Here is a 14346-nt window from a genome sequence, read left to right as displayed (position 1 = left end):
AGTGTCTGTGCCTGCGCTCATGGAATCATGGCTGACTCCTTTTAAAATACTGGTGTTCATGGTAGGGGATTAGAGAAGTCTGGATCCAGAAAAATTCACAGACATCTGAACTTTGCAATCTTAAAAAAGAAAAAAAAATTGAAACTCTCGGGATTAAATTTAAATTCTGTTCTTAGATATTTGACAAAGCAGTAAGATAATGAATGGAAAAGGAAACTCAATGATATTTGAAATTTGTGAGATTATTTTTTCCCTGTGTCTACTTTCTTTGAAGGGTAGAAGGAAGTAAATTCCCTCAGGGACTAGTAACATGGTTTGCATTTCTATTCCAGTAAGATATATATTAGCTTAGCATGTTGGATAAAAGTAATGAGGAGACAAATCGTCACCCAGGGGGTTCTTTATTGATAGCAAATATTCCCCCTGTGTTCTCTAGGGTTTGTTTTTTTTAAGAACCTATTAAATTTAAAATAATGCAGTTTCAAGATTATATGGAAATAACAAATTTAAATTTCTGAGACAGAACTGATAAGGAAGACTGGAAGCATTTTCTGTTAAACTAATTTGAAAAGCAATTGTTTTATGGGTTTTCTCTATGTGTGTCTAGCCCTTATAATCCAAATTCCCCTACCGTATTAAAAAGAATATTTTATTTTTGTTCATATAATTCATTTGGTTTATTTTGTTGTTATCTTTGAAGTGTGTATGTCAGCTTTTAGAAACATTTGTATTTGGTACAGTGGAGGCACTGAGAGCAACTAAAAATCTAAGATGTGTAAATAGAGTTGCAAGGCCTTAATCCAGGATACTTCCAAATGTTTTCTTTCTACCCATTTGTATTCATTCAACAAACTTAACTGTGTGACTTCTGTAAGAGGTATCCATATCTAACAGCCAGCATCTCAATGAAAACATATCATTTGCATTCTAGTAAATTTAGATTCATACACCCCATTAGACTAGTCTGTAGTCTGTGTCACTGGTGAGGTGAGCGAGAGACAGGGCAGGGGGAAGGGGTGTGGAGGTGGGGGTTGGTGGGGCTGGTCGCTAGCAAAAGCTGGAGAGTTTACACATGAGATGAACACTGAAAGATGAGATGGAAGATGAGCATTTTCCTGTTCCATAGGTGTGGGTAGCACTTTGGGCACAGAACATTTTCAAAATTATGAGCAATGTGGGGCTGGGAAGGTGGCTCAGTGGTAGAGTGCTTGCCTTGCATGCATGAGGCCCTGGGTTCTATTCCTAGGCACCACATAAGCAGAATAGGCCAGAAGTGGGGATATGGCTCAAGTGGCAGGTAGAGCGCTAGCCTTGAGCTCAAGAGCTGAGGTGTCACAGCGCTCAGGCCCAGAGTTCAGGCCCCACACCTCACCAAAAAAAAAAAAAAATTGTGAGCAATGTGAGCACAAATGTGAGGAAAACTGCATGAACCGAACTGGGAATATGGTTTGCCCAGGCTGCAGCAGAGTGTAGGGTGGGATGGAGGCTAAAGTTGAGGCGGGAACCTGATTAAAGCTGGCTTGTTTATTGGCCTCATGTTTTATCTAGAAAGCTAGAAAGCGGTAGGGAGAGGCCGTGATTCAGATCTGCAGATTAGAAAAATCTTCATGGGTCTAGGGATGTGGCTCAAGTGGTAGAGCCCCTTTCTAGCAAGTACAAGTCTATGAGTTCAAAGCCAGTACTACAGGGGGAAAATGAGGGGTGGGGGGAGGGAGAGACAGGGGGAGGGGGGCAGGCAAAGGCAAAGGCAAGCATGTAGAGGGTAACGGATAGAGACACAGTAGGTCACAGAATCTAGGAGGTAAATCACTTGGAATTTTTATAATGACAGTATTAAGAAGGACCACACCACAAAATTGGATCTCCAGATCTGTGACTTGCTGAATATGGGCAGGGAAAGCAAAGTTAGGGCCACAAGATTTCTGGCTCAGAGAACATGAGTATAGAGACCTGGCACCATACATAGGGTTTGGCTTTGACTTTGGCTTTAGGAGAGAAGATGATAGTGTCACTTGAAGTAGTGTCAAATGAAGGGAAATACAGTATTGTGCCTTTTCTACTACTGTACCATTTCTATCTTATTCGATGTTTTATATGTTCTTCAACCTTGGCCTTTATTCTGAATGAATGGATATCTCAGTGGCCCCTGTTTTGGTTTTCAGGCGGTATGAGTATCATCCAGTCTGTGCTGATCTGCAGGCGAAAATCCTCCAGTGTTTCCGCCAAAACACCCAGCAGACCCTCAGCTGCTCCGCTCTGGCCAGCCAATACATGCTGTGTGTCAACCATGCCAAACAGGTGGGTGTGTGAACAGCCTAACTGGGGTACCAGGAGAGTAAGATAGAAAGCCCAGCACCATGGAGCACAGGTAAGAATTCCATGTGTGTGGAAAGCTTTAGAAACGCAACAAGTCTTCCTCATTTTGAATTTCTATAGAGTTGGTCAGTTCATAGCTTCCTATAACCACTTGGTTGTAGGAAGAGGCTGGATTGGGTGTTAAACACGCTTGCAGGGGGCGGAAATAACTGTTCTATTAAAATTTTACATTTCTCATTATTTTCTAATAATCCACAGTCATGGCCTTGTATTCCTTGGTCACTATTCATAACCAACAGAAGAACACTGTAAATGAAGTGGCCAGCAGCCTCTGGTCCATAAACAGCAGAGTGGTTTACAGAGAGCCTGCTGTCAAAAACCAACGAAAGAAACACAAGTCAGTCACCATGTCACCCCTTTTACCAGTTGGTAGAGTTCATTCATTTGGGCAAGAGAAGGAAACTGGAGATAGAACTTAGGAAAGGCTTTTCCTTTTTTTCATAGGTTTTTCTTAGCCTTTCATTCATATCAGAATAATATGATGTGCACCGGATATGTATTTAATTTATGTACATTAGAAAGCTAATGATAACCCTAAAGCAAACCAACAATTCTGACAGGTCACATAATTGCCTATCATTTAACCACGTTTGCAGTTGGACGTAGGTGGTTCTGAGAGACAGAACTTGTTGGAAACCTTGGTTCTTTCTGCTGACAAATTCCCTAGAGTTGATCTTCTAACCCAACTAAATCTAGTGTTTGAGTTCAGCATGCCTTTCTGTAGTCTCGTTTGCTGCAGTTATAATAATACTATTTAGTGTAAATTTCTAACACATTCTTAATAACTGATGGGAGGGTTGCTATTGTCTGAATAGCTCAAAACTATCAGCAACACTACAAATATCAAGGTTAAAAGCCTCTGTTGCCTTTAGAAGCTACTGGCTTGCTTTTGTCTGCTCCATCCTTATAGCAGCACTTGTAGAACTCTTGGTACATGCCAGGGATCGTTTGCTTTCAATATCTTTGCTAGAGGTAATATGGCTATTGTGAAGAGTTAGTGCATTTTATTTGTCAAAAACAGCTTCTTATATGCTCTTTACAAGCCCCAACCTTCCATATTAATACTACCTGATGCTCTTGGGACTTGGCAGTTGACTCATGGATTTTTCTAACTTGATAATAGTGCTTTATTAAGGTGAGACTGAGTAGTCAGTAGAAGAATAGCAGTGACAAAGTACAGGTTTCAAGGCTAGAATCTGACATGTGTGCCTATTTCCACAGTGTGATTTATAACACACTGGCTGTGGACAAGGGCATCAGGACTATGAGCTCCATCCTGCCTACCAGGTGATGTTGAATCATCCACACAGCTTCATGAGATCATAGAGAAAGAGAGGATAAAACAAAATTGGCGTGGCACAATATCAGACAGAACATAGGGGTATGTACAAGGAGGGTAGACCTGACAGACCTGGGTTTGTTTACTAGCTCTAGACTTTGAGCCTTGATTTTGCTCATCTGTGAATTGGGGTAATGTTGTGATTATTTTTGATTTAATTAAATTGTATTTCCCTTTCTCTCCTCCATTGTATCATTTCATGTTGAAACTATGCACATCAGCCAAAAATATTAAATTATTACTGGTGACTCCAAGACACCCCCTCCCTCCCCTCACTCCCATGTCTACCATGTAATTTAGTGTCATTATATACATATGTGCTTGAAGTGCCTATTATTTCCATGACCCTTATGCACCATGACTTGTATAATACAAGGAATATTTAAAAGGTAAGAGCCTACAAAACCTTTTTCCTAAGATGGGCAACACTGAAATGGACAAGAACCAGGAAACAATGCCACCCTATGTCTCTACACTACTTGAGATTTCAAGGTCATTTCATATCCATTCTCTTGCTTGTTTTTTCTGACAGCCTGAGATGTAAATAGAAATGGTTTTATTTTCACCGTTTTACAGTTGAGAGCATTGAAACCCAGGGAAATCATAATGGTAAATTTAACAACTAGACCAAGATATACCTGCCATAAAAATAAAAACAAATTCAAAATAGGTTAAATGGGGCTTTGTTTTGAGTGGGTGTTAGAAGGACCATTCATCATCCACTAACACAGAAACACTGCTGAGAGAGAAAATGAAGGCAATAATGACAAAGTGAGGGCAAAGAACATGGAAGGTGTAGTCAAGTTATAACAGAGACTGAATATCATCAGTAGAGGCAGAGATGACAGAGCCCACAGTCAAAGGAATCCCAGGATCCCACCAAGTTTCTTAGCCAGAGAGAGATTATACTACTGCTTATGAATGGTTGCTTTTCTTCAGACGCCTACACCTCTTGCTCCCTGGGAAGTTAGCCTCATGACTCCAACTCTGTCCTGCTGTTTGGCAGTGCTGTGGTCCTCACTGACTAGGGTGGCAGTTTTGATGGACCTACTCCCTTCTACTTCCTGTTAGATCCCAAGAACAGACTAGACATGTGAACATGCAAGCCATTAGATCATACAGCCCATTTCTGAAGTAAAATTTCCCCATGGAATAACTCCAGTACAAACCCTCTCTACTCGTATGATTGGCTTTCACAGGATCCCTGGGGCATTGTTCTGGAGACCTAATAGATTTTACTGGTAGGAAGATTTCCGGATATTCTTTAGCCTTCCTTTCCATTCTTCTTCACTTCTTCACATCAATCTCAGCTATTCCTAAATAACCACTCATGAGTTGTCCTGAAACATCTAGACTCTTGCTGTCAGTATATTAACTTATGTGTTCTTCATAAGGGTAAAGAGATTAAATGTTTTCATTATTAATTATAAGACTAACGCCAGGATATGTGAGATACAGCACTCCTCTTCCCCCCCACCCCCTCCTTTTTTGTTTGTTTGTTTGTTTTTGGTGCTGGGAATCAAACCAAAGATCTAAGGGTCCTATACATGCTAGAACGAACTCTACTATTAAACTACCTCCCAGGCTCTGAGAGAGAGCCTTTTTAAATGAAGGAGATGCCTGGTATGGGTGCACACTCTGGAGGCCGATTAAAGAGAATTGCAAGTTTTAGGTCAGTCTTGCCTACATAGTGATATAGAGTGAGATTCTATCTAAATAAATAATTAAATAAATATAGAATATGGACTGACACAGAATTCTGTGTTCTTTTTCTTTCTCTTAATCTGCTTAGAGTTGTAATTTTCTAAATGCCCTAAGATTGAATTACTTCTTCTTACCTTTAAAAACCTAGTTCCCACTCAGTTTAACTGTACACCTTTTTACATGGGGAGGGGACCGGGTATGCCCAAGTTCTGCTTTTTAAAAGGGAGAGAGGGCATAGAAAGGGCTAGCTTCCTGATCCGCATTGCTCCTGAGCGCCACGACACCCTACTGCCTTGATTCTTCCCTCCTGGTCAGCTGTAGGGTAAGGTAGGGACTCTTGGGCATTTCGGGTTTCCTCCTGCCATTGGCAGAAAGCACAGGAGCTAGCTAGATTCTCAGAATATTCTGTGTTCCGTGAAGAGAAGCATTCCTGGGAAATGCCATTACTACTTCCCTAGCCCAGGTATAGTGATTAGAACTTCCATTTTCTTCAAAACCCCCAAATTCTGAGGAGTTACGGGTTTGAAGCAGGTGACCCGTGGGGGCCTGAGCTCTGAGCTCTAGGACTGATTCTGCCTTCATGGATGAACAAGCAGCACCCTCGCTTTCGAAACCTCTGGGTTTGGGGTCTTTGCCTCTTAGATTTGGCTGTCAGCCTTAAGCTTTCACTCAGACAGAGCGGTGGCACGTGGGACTGGTCTGCCTACTGCCCGCCTCCCACAGCAACTTGTGCTTTCTGCACGTTCACACTCCTGACAGCCTGTGGGAAGTCAAGCGGCAGGGCGAACTGGGAGGGATGGAAACAGTTTCACAGTTTCTCCCAACTCAGTAAGTGAAAACCAGCTATCTCAGGACTGCCACGAAGAAACACCATTGGAAAATGCAGAATGCCCAGGCCCCTGCTATATATCATGATGCCTTGTCCTTTGAGGTGTGGGTGATGGTGCAGGGGACCCTGGGAGGGGAGAGGTGTGGGGGCAGAAAACCAGGATGTGAAGAACCAAAGAACACTCAGGGAAGCAAGGGCTAACCCCAGAAGATGCCTGAAGATCAGAGAGCTGTGTAGGGCCCGATGCTGGGGCAATGCGAAGTCCGCAAACCACACAGAGATTTAAATCAATGAGCCAGCAGTGGATCAGCAACCAAGCTAGTAAAGTCTTCTATTCCACCTCAGACATGTGTCTCCTGTTCACCTACTTGTCAAATCAGAAAATAATGTAATGAGGGGAGTAGATTTAAGACTCTGATAAAGGAGATGGGATCTTAATGTGACAACCTCCCCTCTACCCCCCCATTCCTCCAGCCAAGGCTGGCATACCTAAATGTAAGTGGCATTCTGGTAAGTGGTCAGCTCCAAACAGAAGACCTCAAGATCAGTGCATATGCTAGGCTAATTTTCTGACAGCCTTCTTAAGGACAATGTATTTGTATTTTACCTCTCATATAGGTTGGATTTCTGTTCGACTAGAATTCTATATTTCCTTTTATTTTAAATATGGAAGAGGACCTGAAAACCATGGTGGTGCTTTTACTTAACAGTCACTATTCTTGAATGTGCCTAAGCAAACTGTACTTTCTGATCATTTTCAGGTGAATTCTGCATATGTGAATGATTTAGTAGAACAGGCAGTTGGAGCTAGAAGGACTTAGCAGTTACCTAAATCAGCTTCATCTTTTCCTGTGCACAGTTAGCACCAGAGCGGTCCAATCTGTAGGTGCAGCAAAGCCCAGCCCCCCAGAGCCTGCTCTGGATTTCCAGCCCAGTGGGCCTTCTTCTCCGTGGGTGTCAGTGTAGGTGAGCTTAACCCCTCTGCGAATTCTGATTTGGGAGGTGGGATGGGGAGCAGGGCACCTGAACTTTCACCAACTCTCCTGTAAGACTGTACGGCCATCTGGGATCTGTTTCTCCTAAAACCCATCATGCTAGACCGCATTGAGGTCTTCCTCCTCTCCAGGCCAGGTCCTGCCAGGTCTGTGTTGTTCCTCGTTCAGAAAGATGAGACCCACCAACAGTGATTTCATCAGGACCTCCCTCGTAATGCATCATTAGCCTCCAGGGCTGATGGAAAGAGAAAGAAGCCCCAGAAGTCCTCTTCCCCCCCCCCCCGCCCCCCCCATCTGTAAGCAGTGCTGGGAGAGGAGCCACTCCTGGTATTCATGGGTGGGAGCCAGGAAGGAGTGCCGATCTGAGGTGATACTGTCCGGCCCCGGCTAGGTTACGGCTGTGACCAGACCCACCCTCGGCTGTACTATTCCCCAACATCCTGCTCCTGGTTGGGGTGGGAGAGATCTCTAATATGTGTACCCCGCACCCCTTCAGAAAGCACCAAGATAAATCAAGAAGGTCAGCTTGGTTGGAAGGCCTGCAGGAGATGTGTTTATTGTGTTCAGAGCCTTCCTTATCACCATTGCCCAGTGACATTTATGACTCTCCCCGCTGGGCTACTGGGCTACTGGGCTCAGGCTCCCACGCAGGTGAGGCAGCCCTTGGGATTTGGAGACCCATCAAAGCAAATGAAATTCCCAACTTCAAATCTGTTGGCCCAGCCTCTTCCATCACAGAAATCCTTTGCTAAACCACTTTCTGAGAGTAATAGTTGACTTTATGATATTTTCTCTGGTTTTAATCTGAGTCTAATAGAAGAAATATTACCATGGTAATAGATTTTCATTTTTCCTAATAGGTATTTCTTTTCTAAGGCTCATCCTTCAAGAGTTAGAACTGCACTGCAATATGTTAGTGTTTTTGTCTGTTATTGCAGCAAGTTGTATAAACAGTTAATTACTTGTAACTTAATCTGAATAATACACGGAGCATTTGTCATGGAAGATAGAAAACGAGATCCAGGTGGAAAAAAGTTTCCTCTAAAGCAAGAAAACGAAGCACAGCCCTGGCTGGGGAAAAGGACGGACACTGGAAACAAAATTAGTCAGCTAATCAGATTTGCAGGTAGTGAGGGACGGTGAGCATGCCGCATAGCCGGCTTTGTGCTTCTCCTAATTGAATTTGTAGATGGCTTTTCCTTCCTGTCTCACTCACAGTCTTCTTGTGTCCTTCATCATCATTGACCCCATTCTCTTCCTGTCTCTTCTTAGTGGAAACTCAGATACTGAGACTGGGTATCAGGACTTGCCCCTCTCTCCCTCCCCCACACACCTATGTAAACCTGCCTATGTATGTATACACAGCCTGATTCCATCTGAAGTCCTAGAAAAAGTCTGGTAAATGAATCTAAACAAGAACTCCAAGTGGCATTTTTTTTTTCCACTGATGGTACTGGATTTGATCTCAGGGCCTTACACTTCTAGTCAAACACACTTCTACTTGAATCAGGCTTCCATTCCCTTTATTGCCATAGTGTTTTATTTATTTTTTCAGGTAAGGCCCTACATTTTGTATTATGATTCTCTTACTAGTGTTCCTAGTATGAGAGATTGCAAGCATGAGTCACCATGCACAGCTTATTTGGTGCGACAGGATTCTCATTAATTTTTTTACAGAATTTTCTATTGTTATTATAAAGGTGATGTACAGAGGGGTTACAGTTACATAAGTCAGGTAAAGAGTACATTTCTTTTTGCACAATGTCACCTCTTCCCTCTCACCCAGTTTTTTTCCCTCCCATCCCTACCCACAAGTTATACCGTTCATTTTCAACATAATGTCTAGTGAGTACCATTGCTGCATTTGTTTACCCTTTGTCCCTCCATTTCGGAGCCTCCTCTTACCCTCCCAAGAACATATAAGTGAACAAGCAAGACAGAAAAGAAAAACAGCACCAAAGGATAAAACCATCTTGTTTCTATTTCCTGAAGTTAGTCTCATTCACATTTTGTCCCTGCTGGCTTCAAGCCATGATTCTCCTGATCACTACCTCCTGAATAGCTGGGATTACAGTTGCTCATCACTGGGCCTGCCCCTCTGATTGGTGTCTTAATAAACAAACAAACAAAAAGACCTCTTCTCTGTGTAATAATCATTGAGCAGTCTAGGGCTGCCAAAATCCCTCTTAAATCTATTGAAACACAGGAGCTGGCACACTGCTATAGAATAGCTGGGCCCTTCAGAAAGCTACAGTTCAGAAATTAGTTGATGAAATTGCTGTGTAACAAAAATATTTGAGGATTGTTGTTGATTGTTTTAGTGAGTGGAAATGATGCGGTATCTTGGGTCTCCAGGGGCACTGTTGTTGTTTGACAGTGAAAGTTGCTGGTGGTTCCTCAGGGGCTGGGTTGAGAAAAATTGAGGAGATAGCAGCATGGCTGCTCAAACCTAGGGTTCCTTCTGCTGAGTCCCCAGGGGCTCTAGGCCCAAATCTGTGAATGAGCAGCAGCAGCAGCAAGGAATTTCTTTCTCCACATGGAAGATTAAGTGTTAGCAGTTCCTTAAATGAAGGAAGTGATTTTTTTAATATGTAACTTGCAAAGCTTCTTCATCCTTTGGGGAATTTCCTATGTTAATTTATGCAGTGTTAAATTTATGCAGTGTTGAAATTCAGCCCAACAGCCATCTACTTACAGAACCTCATGGAGCACAGACCCTAGCAGGACAGAGGCTCCCCCAACCCAAGCCCTGAGGTCTGGGACTCTCCATCACGTCATATTGCATAGCTGTAATAGACGAATTCCACAGAATATTCTAGCCATTCCTTCATCTGTAAGTTGTTCCATTTGTTGAGATCTCTGGCCATGATGTGATCTTTTGTACCACCTCTGCCACAATTAGTGGCTGGTATTGCAGTTAGACAGCGGAGTTTTAGACACAGACCTCCAACTTTGCTGTGGCCCCTGATGAGTCTGCTCACTCCCGAGTCCGCTTCGGGAGTGAATGAGGTTCAAGTGGGGTTATGTGCTTCATATTTGTTCATGTGGATTCTCAAGTATCTTCATGCCAAACTGGCCCACTGATCCCCAACCCAGCCAGGGCCCAAGCCTGTCTTTGTATGTTGTTGTGTTTTGTTTTTCAAAGAGACTAACATTGTTAGTATTTATATGATGTGACTGATAAATGGCCCATCCAGAGAAAAGAATGGTTAAAAGAATCCCCGTGGTTAGTTATATTGCACTAGCACACAGCAGATTTTTTTGTGGGGGAAGGAGGGAGGGCAACATTTGGAAAGAGGTACATTGTCAAATGGTTGTTCCCCGAATAATGAGACCTGAGTTGTAGGGAAGGGAAAGGGCAGGGTCTTGAAATGGTAATCAGCAGGTACTTGGATAATTAAAGTTCCTGTTGGTGTATTCAAGAAAATAGTGAATCGGTGACATGTAATACAAAATGGCCAAGTGGCTTCATGCCTAAGGAGACAGAGTGCTTTGTTCTGGAACCAACTGCCCTTAGATGAGTCAGCACAGACCTGCCTTTTATGGCCTCCATTGTCATTTAATAAAGAATGTTGGGACTTGGGGGGAGGGGTGTATATTTGGAGTTTACATCTGGGTGACTGGTCGGACCGCTGATGGCCCTGAGACACTGCCGAGCAGTATTTGGGAGTTATCAAGGATGAGAGCCACTCAGTGCTTTATTTTGCCAAAACACCACAGCTGGGTTTGAGAAAAGCTCACATTCTGGTGTGTTCTACCAGGGAAGTTGGCTGAGCAGAGCCTCCTGCTCATCTATAGGTCTTTCCTGCACACATGGAGCGTTTGTCCTTTACATCCGGTTGGACTGAATCATTATCTCTTTTCTTTCCATCTCCATGTGCGTTCTCTCCAGCTAGTTTCCCTGCCTTAAATCTATCAATGCTTTGTAGATATGGATTACAGAAACATATAACCTTGGACTCTGAAAGAATCCCCTCTTCTTCTGTGACCTATACGCTTGACCTTCTCTTCTCTGTCTGTTCTAGACATTTCCATGTGGGATTTCTCATCCCAAATCACCTAACACACAAACTCAAAATTCAAGTCATCCTCCTTGTTTCCAAACTGACCCCTGCCACTGGCTCCTCATTGGCTCCGTGACCCTCCCCTCCCCCTCCAAGAGTCCACCTGTATCTGGGCTCTCACCTTCTCCTTTTCTGCCGGTATTGTGTTTGGCAGCTCTATTTCCTGTTCCTTTGTTTCCCGTTGACTCCTCCCTGGTCCTCAGCCTCCATACTCTCCTTTATTGGACCCACTGTCAGGTTCACCTTTGTAAAGGTTTTCTATTTAGACAAAAAAAAATACCCATTTTTTTCACCATTTCAGTGGCATCTATTCTGTGCCTAGGTACTCTTCCTCTAGATCAGCTGATCATACACCTGTCTTCCAGTGGGGCTGTCTCCTTCCTTGCTTTCTGGAAATACTGAGACTTTTCCCTACCCTTTCCCACCCACACCCTGGCTCTCTGACTGTTCGTATTCCCAGACAGAGTTTTTGTTCCTTTTGAGTTTTTTTTACTGTGTGCCTACATTATTTAGGAAAACAAATCTTGACCTAAGATTTGACCCAGTAAGAACTGGGTGCCGGGATGGCAGGAAGGGGAGGGCGTGCACCTGTGCTCTAGAGGTGGCATCGGATGGCACCTTCCCCCTTATGGTAATTTCAAAACCAAGAGAGAAAGGATCACTTTTTTCCTCCTTAAAAATCCATACAAATGGAAGAAGTATGCCCCATGCTCCAGGTGATAGTTTACAAGTTCTTTCTACGGGGGGGCATGAGTAGTGCAAGGTATATTAAGTAGGTAGGTTTCATTAGGTAGCCAATGAAGAGAACACCATATGATATTCAGGCAGGAAAAGTTTATTTACCAAACTGCTGCCCCTAGAGGCAAGGCTGAAAGGGTAGACCCACCCCCCAGGCCAGGACTTATCTAGGCCAGAGACAGGAAGAGGTGTAGGGGAAAGGTGTGGCCACACTGGATCCGAATGTGACCTCAGGGCCTGGGACCCTCCTAAGGTCAGATGGGAGATGTGACCAGAGATGGTCCAGGATGTGACCTAGCAGGAAGGGGAAGTAACTGCTTCGGGGTGAGCCATTTACCTAGGTAACACCAATACTGAGTGGAAACAGCCAAGAGGTAGGGAGGTGTCTGCACAGGGTCTGCATGGCCCAGGGCAGATCTTACAGGTAGCTTGAGGTCCTCTGGAAAGGGACAGGGAAAAGGAAAGGGGGGGGGGGGGGAATGAAAGGGAGGGAAAGAGGGGAGAAGGGAAGGAGGAAGGAAGAAAGAAGAAAGGGAGGGAGGGAAGAAGGAATGAAAAAAAGGAAGGAAGGAATGGAAAAAAGGAAGGAAGGAGGGAAGGAAGGAAGGGAGGGAGGGAGGGAGAGAGGGAGAGAAGGAGGGAAGGAAGGAAGAAGGGAAGGAAGGAATTCTATCTACCATCCCTTAGGATGTGTGAGATAGCTATTTGAAAAGCACCCCAAGTAGTTACTGCTTTTTTCCCCATCCTCTTTGTGGTTGTAAAACTTGTGCTTTCCATTTCTCTTTCAGGGCATGATAGAGAAAGGAGGATAAAATCAACTTTCAGAACATGCAAAACTCCCTCAACGTTCATTCCAGAGGCGGAACATTTTTTTTTCCTAATGAGAAAATAATCCAATTAAGAGAGAAGAGAAGCCCCGGAAAATGAATTGGGCGGAAGCATATCATGTTTTGATCAGCAACATTTTGAGAAGCCAAGACCTAGATCAGGGATCAGTTATCAGCAGATACACTGAGAATGACAAACCCCATTTGTGATGAATAAAAGAGGAGGGAAGCCCTCTTCACCTTTTTTTGTACTTTCTATTCAATTTCCAGTGACATAAAATGTTTCTCCCCACACCAAACTCCACCATTGGTAGAGCTCCTCTCTAGGCAAGCTGGGAGGGGTGGAGAGGCTAAACTAAGTGGACCGGGGAGAGGAGAGGAGAGGAGAGCTAGAGATGGCACAGCTGAGTAGAATTATCTAGGCTGTGGCTTGTGGGTTCTTTTTTTTCTCTTTTCTTCTTTGATTATGTAAGAGCTTTTCATTTAACTTATTATGATGATCATGTAAGTAAGAAGACAAAAAGGAAAGAAAATGTACCTGTTTTACTGGAATAATGTTTATGATTTACAATGAAATAAGGCGTTTTTATCAATATAAAGACAGCATTGGCTTATGCAACCTCTATCGTGAATACTGACAACTTCACTTACTATCAATAATAAATATATTTTCTGACAAAGACTGGCATTATAGCTTGGAGCCTCGTTCATTCCTTTAGCTGACTTAGATGGGTGTGTATATAGTAATTGATTTACTTGGTTATTCATTTGCGTGTGCACCATATCTTTCTCTGGCAAGTTCACCAAGGTCCCAGACACGCCAGTGATAATCGCAGCTTGCCTCTCAGATAGGTAGAATTCTGTAAGGCTTTTCACGAATCTTGCTTTCTTTCAGAAGACTTAAGCTATCCTGCCTGGAGCAAGAAACAAATTAGATGACCTTGGTTAGGACCTTCTGACCCTGTGATACTGTTATGAAAATGTTATAGAAAGAAAAGCCAAACCTTTCCAATTTATTGAAGCTTCCTGATTCTAACTCTCCCCTTCCTATGAGGATTGTTGGCTCAACCCTGGATTTGAGTGAGTTGAAAGCTAAGTTGAGAAAGTTCTTCCAGAAAATGGGGGGGGGGGGGGGGGGGGGGATGGTAAATCGCATGTTCTGTGATGTCACCTGAATGTAAAATTCTTATTTCACTTTAACTTTGTTCCAGAAAACTAAGTGAAATGATTAAAAATGCATGCTCTACTAAGGCACATCCATGGTTAGATTCTGGCGATGACGTAGTAGCTGTAGTGCCAAACCAAGTCCCCTTGCTCAGCCATGAAGAGGGGCCTGGGGAGGAGTGGGGATTGTCGCCACCTACATTTGGTCTGTCCCAGGAAGTTGGGGCTTTCTGCAGTTCTTGGGCAAGCTGGATTTGGAGTTGGGGGCATGGTAAGTATATCCACATGCCACATTTCTCTTCACAGACAG

The 14346-nt window shown here is 43.5% G+C and overlaps 1 protein-coding gene across 2 annotated transcripts in view; it reads left to right on the top strand.

The window, feature by feature from the left end:
- Chchd3 (coiled-coil-helix-coiled-coil-helix domain containing 3) overlaps positions 1-13554 on the top strand; it is a 264171-nt gene extending 250617 nt beyond the window's left edge. Inside the window, exons 7-8 of one of the 2 annotated variants that reach the window (XM_042696002.1) lie at positions 2163-2298; positions 12834-13554. In XM_042696002.1, the coding sequence (XP_042551936.1) occupies positions 2163-2298; positions 12834-12857 (160 nt within the window). In that variant the 3' untranslated portion in view covers positions 12858-13554. Of the gene's footprint in view, positions 1-2162; positions 2299-12830 lie in introns of both variants that reach the window. The other variant, XM_042696001.1, reaches the window with a different exon arrangement.
- The last annotated feature ends 792 nt before the right edge of the window (positions 13555-14346 follow it).

Source organism: Dipodomys spectabilis, unplaced genomic scaffold (genome assembly GCF_019054845.1).
Source record: "Dipodomys spectabilis isolate Male_0828 unplaced genomic scaffold, ASM1905484v1 ptg000197l, whole genome shotgun sequence".
Taxonomy (NCBI): domain Eukaryota; kingdom Metazoa; phylum Chordata; class Mammalia; order Rodentia; family Heteromyidae; genus Dipodomys; species Dipodomys spectabilis.
Note: the sequence above shows the minus strand (reverse complement) of the source record. Positions and strands in the feature narration are given on the sequence as shown.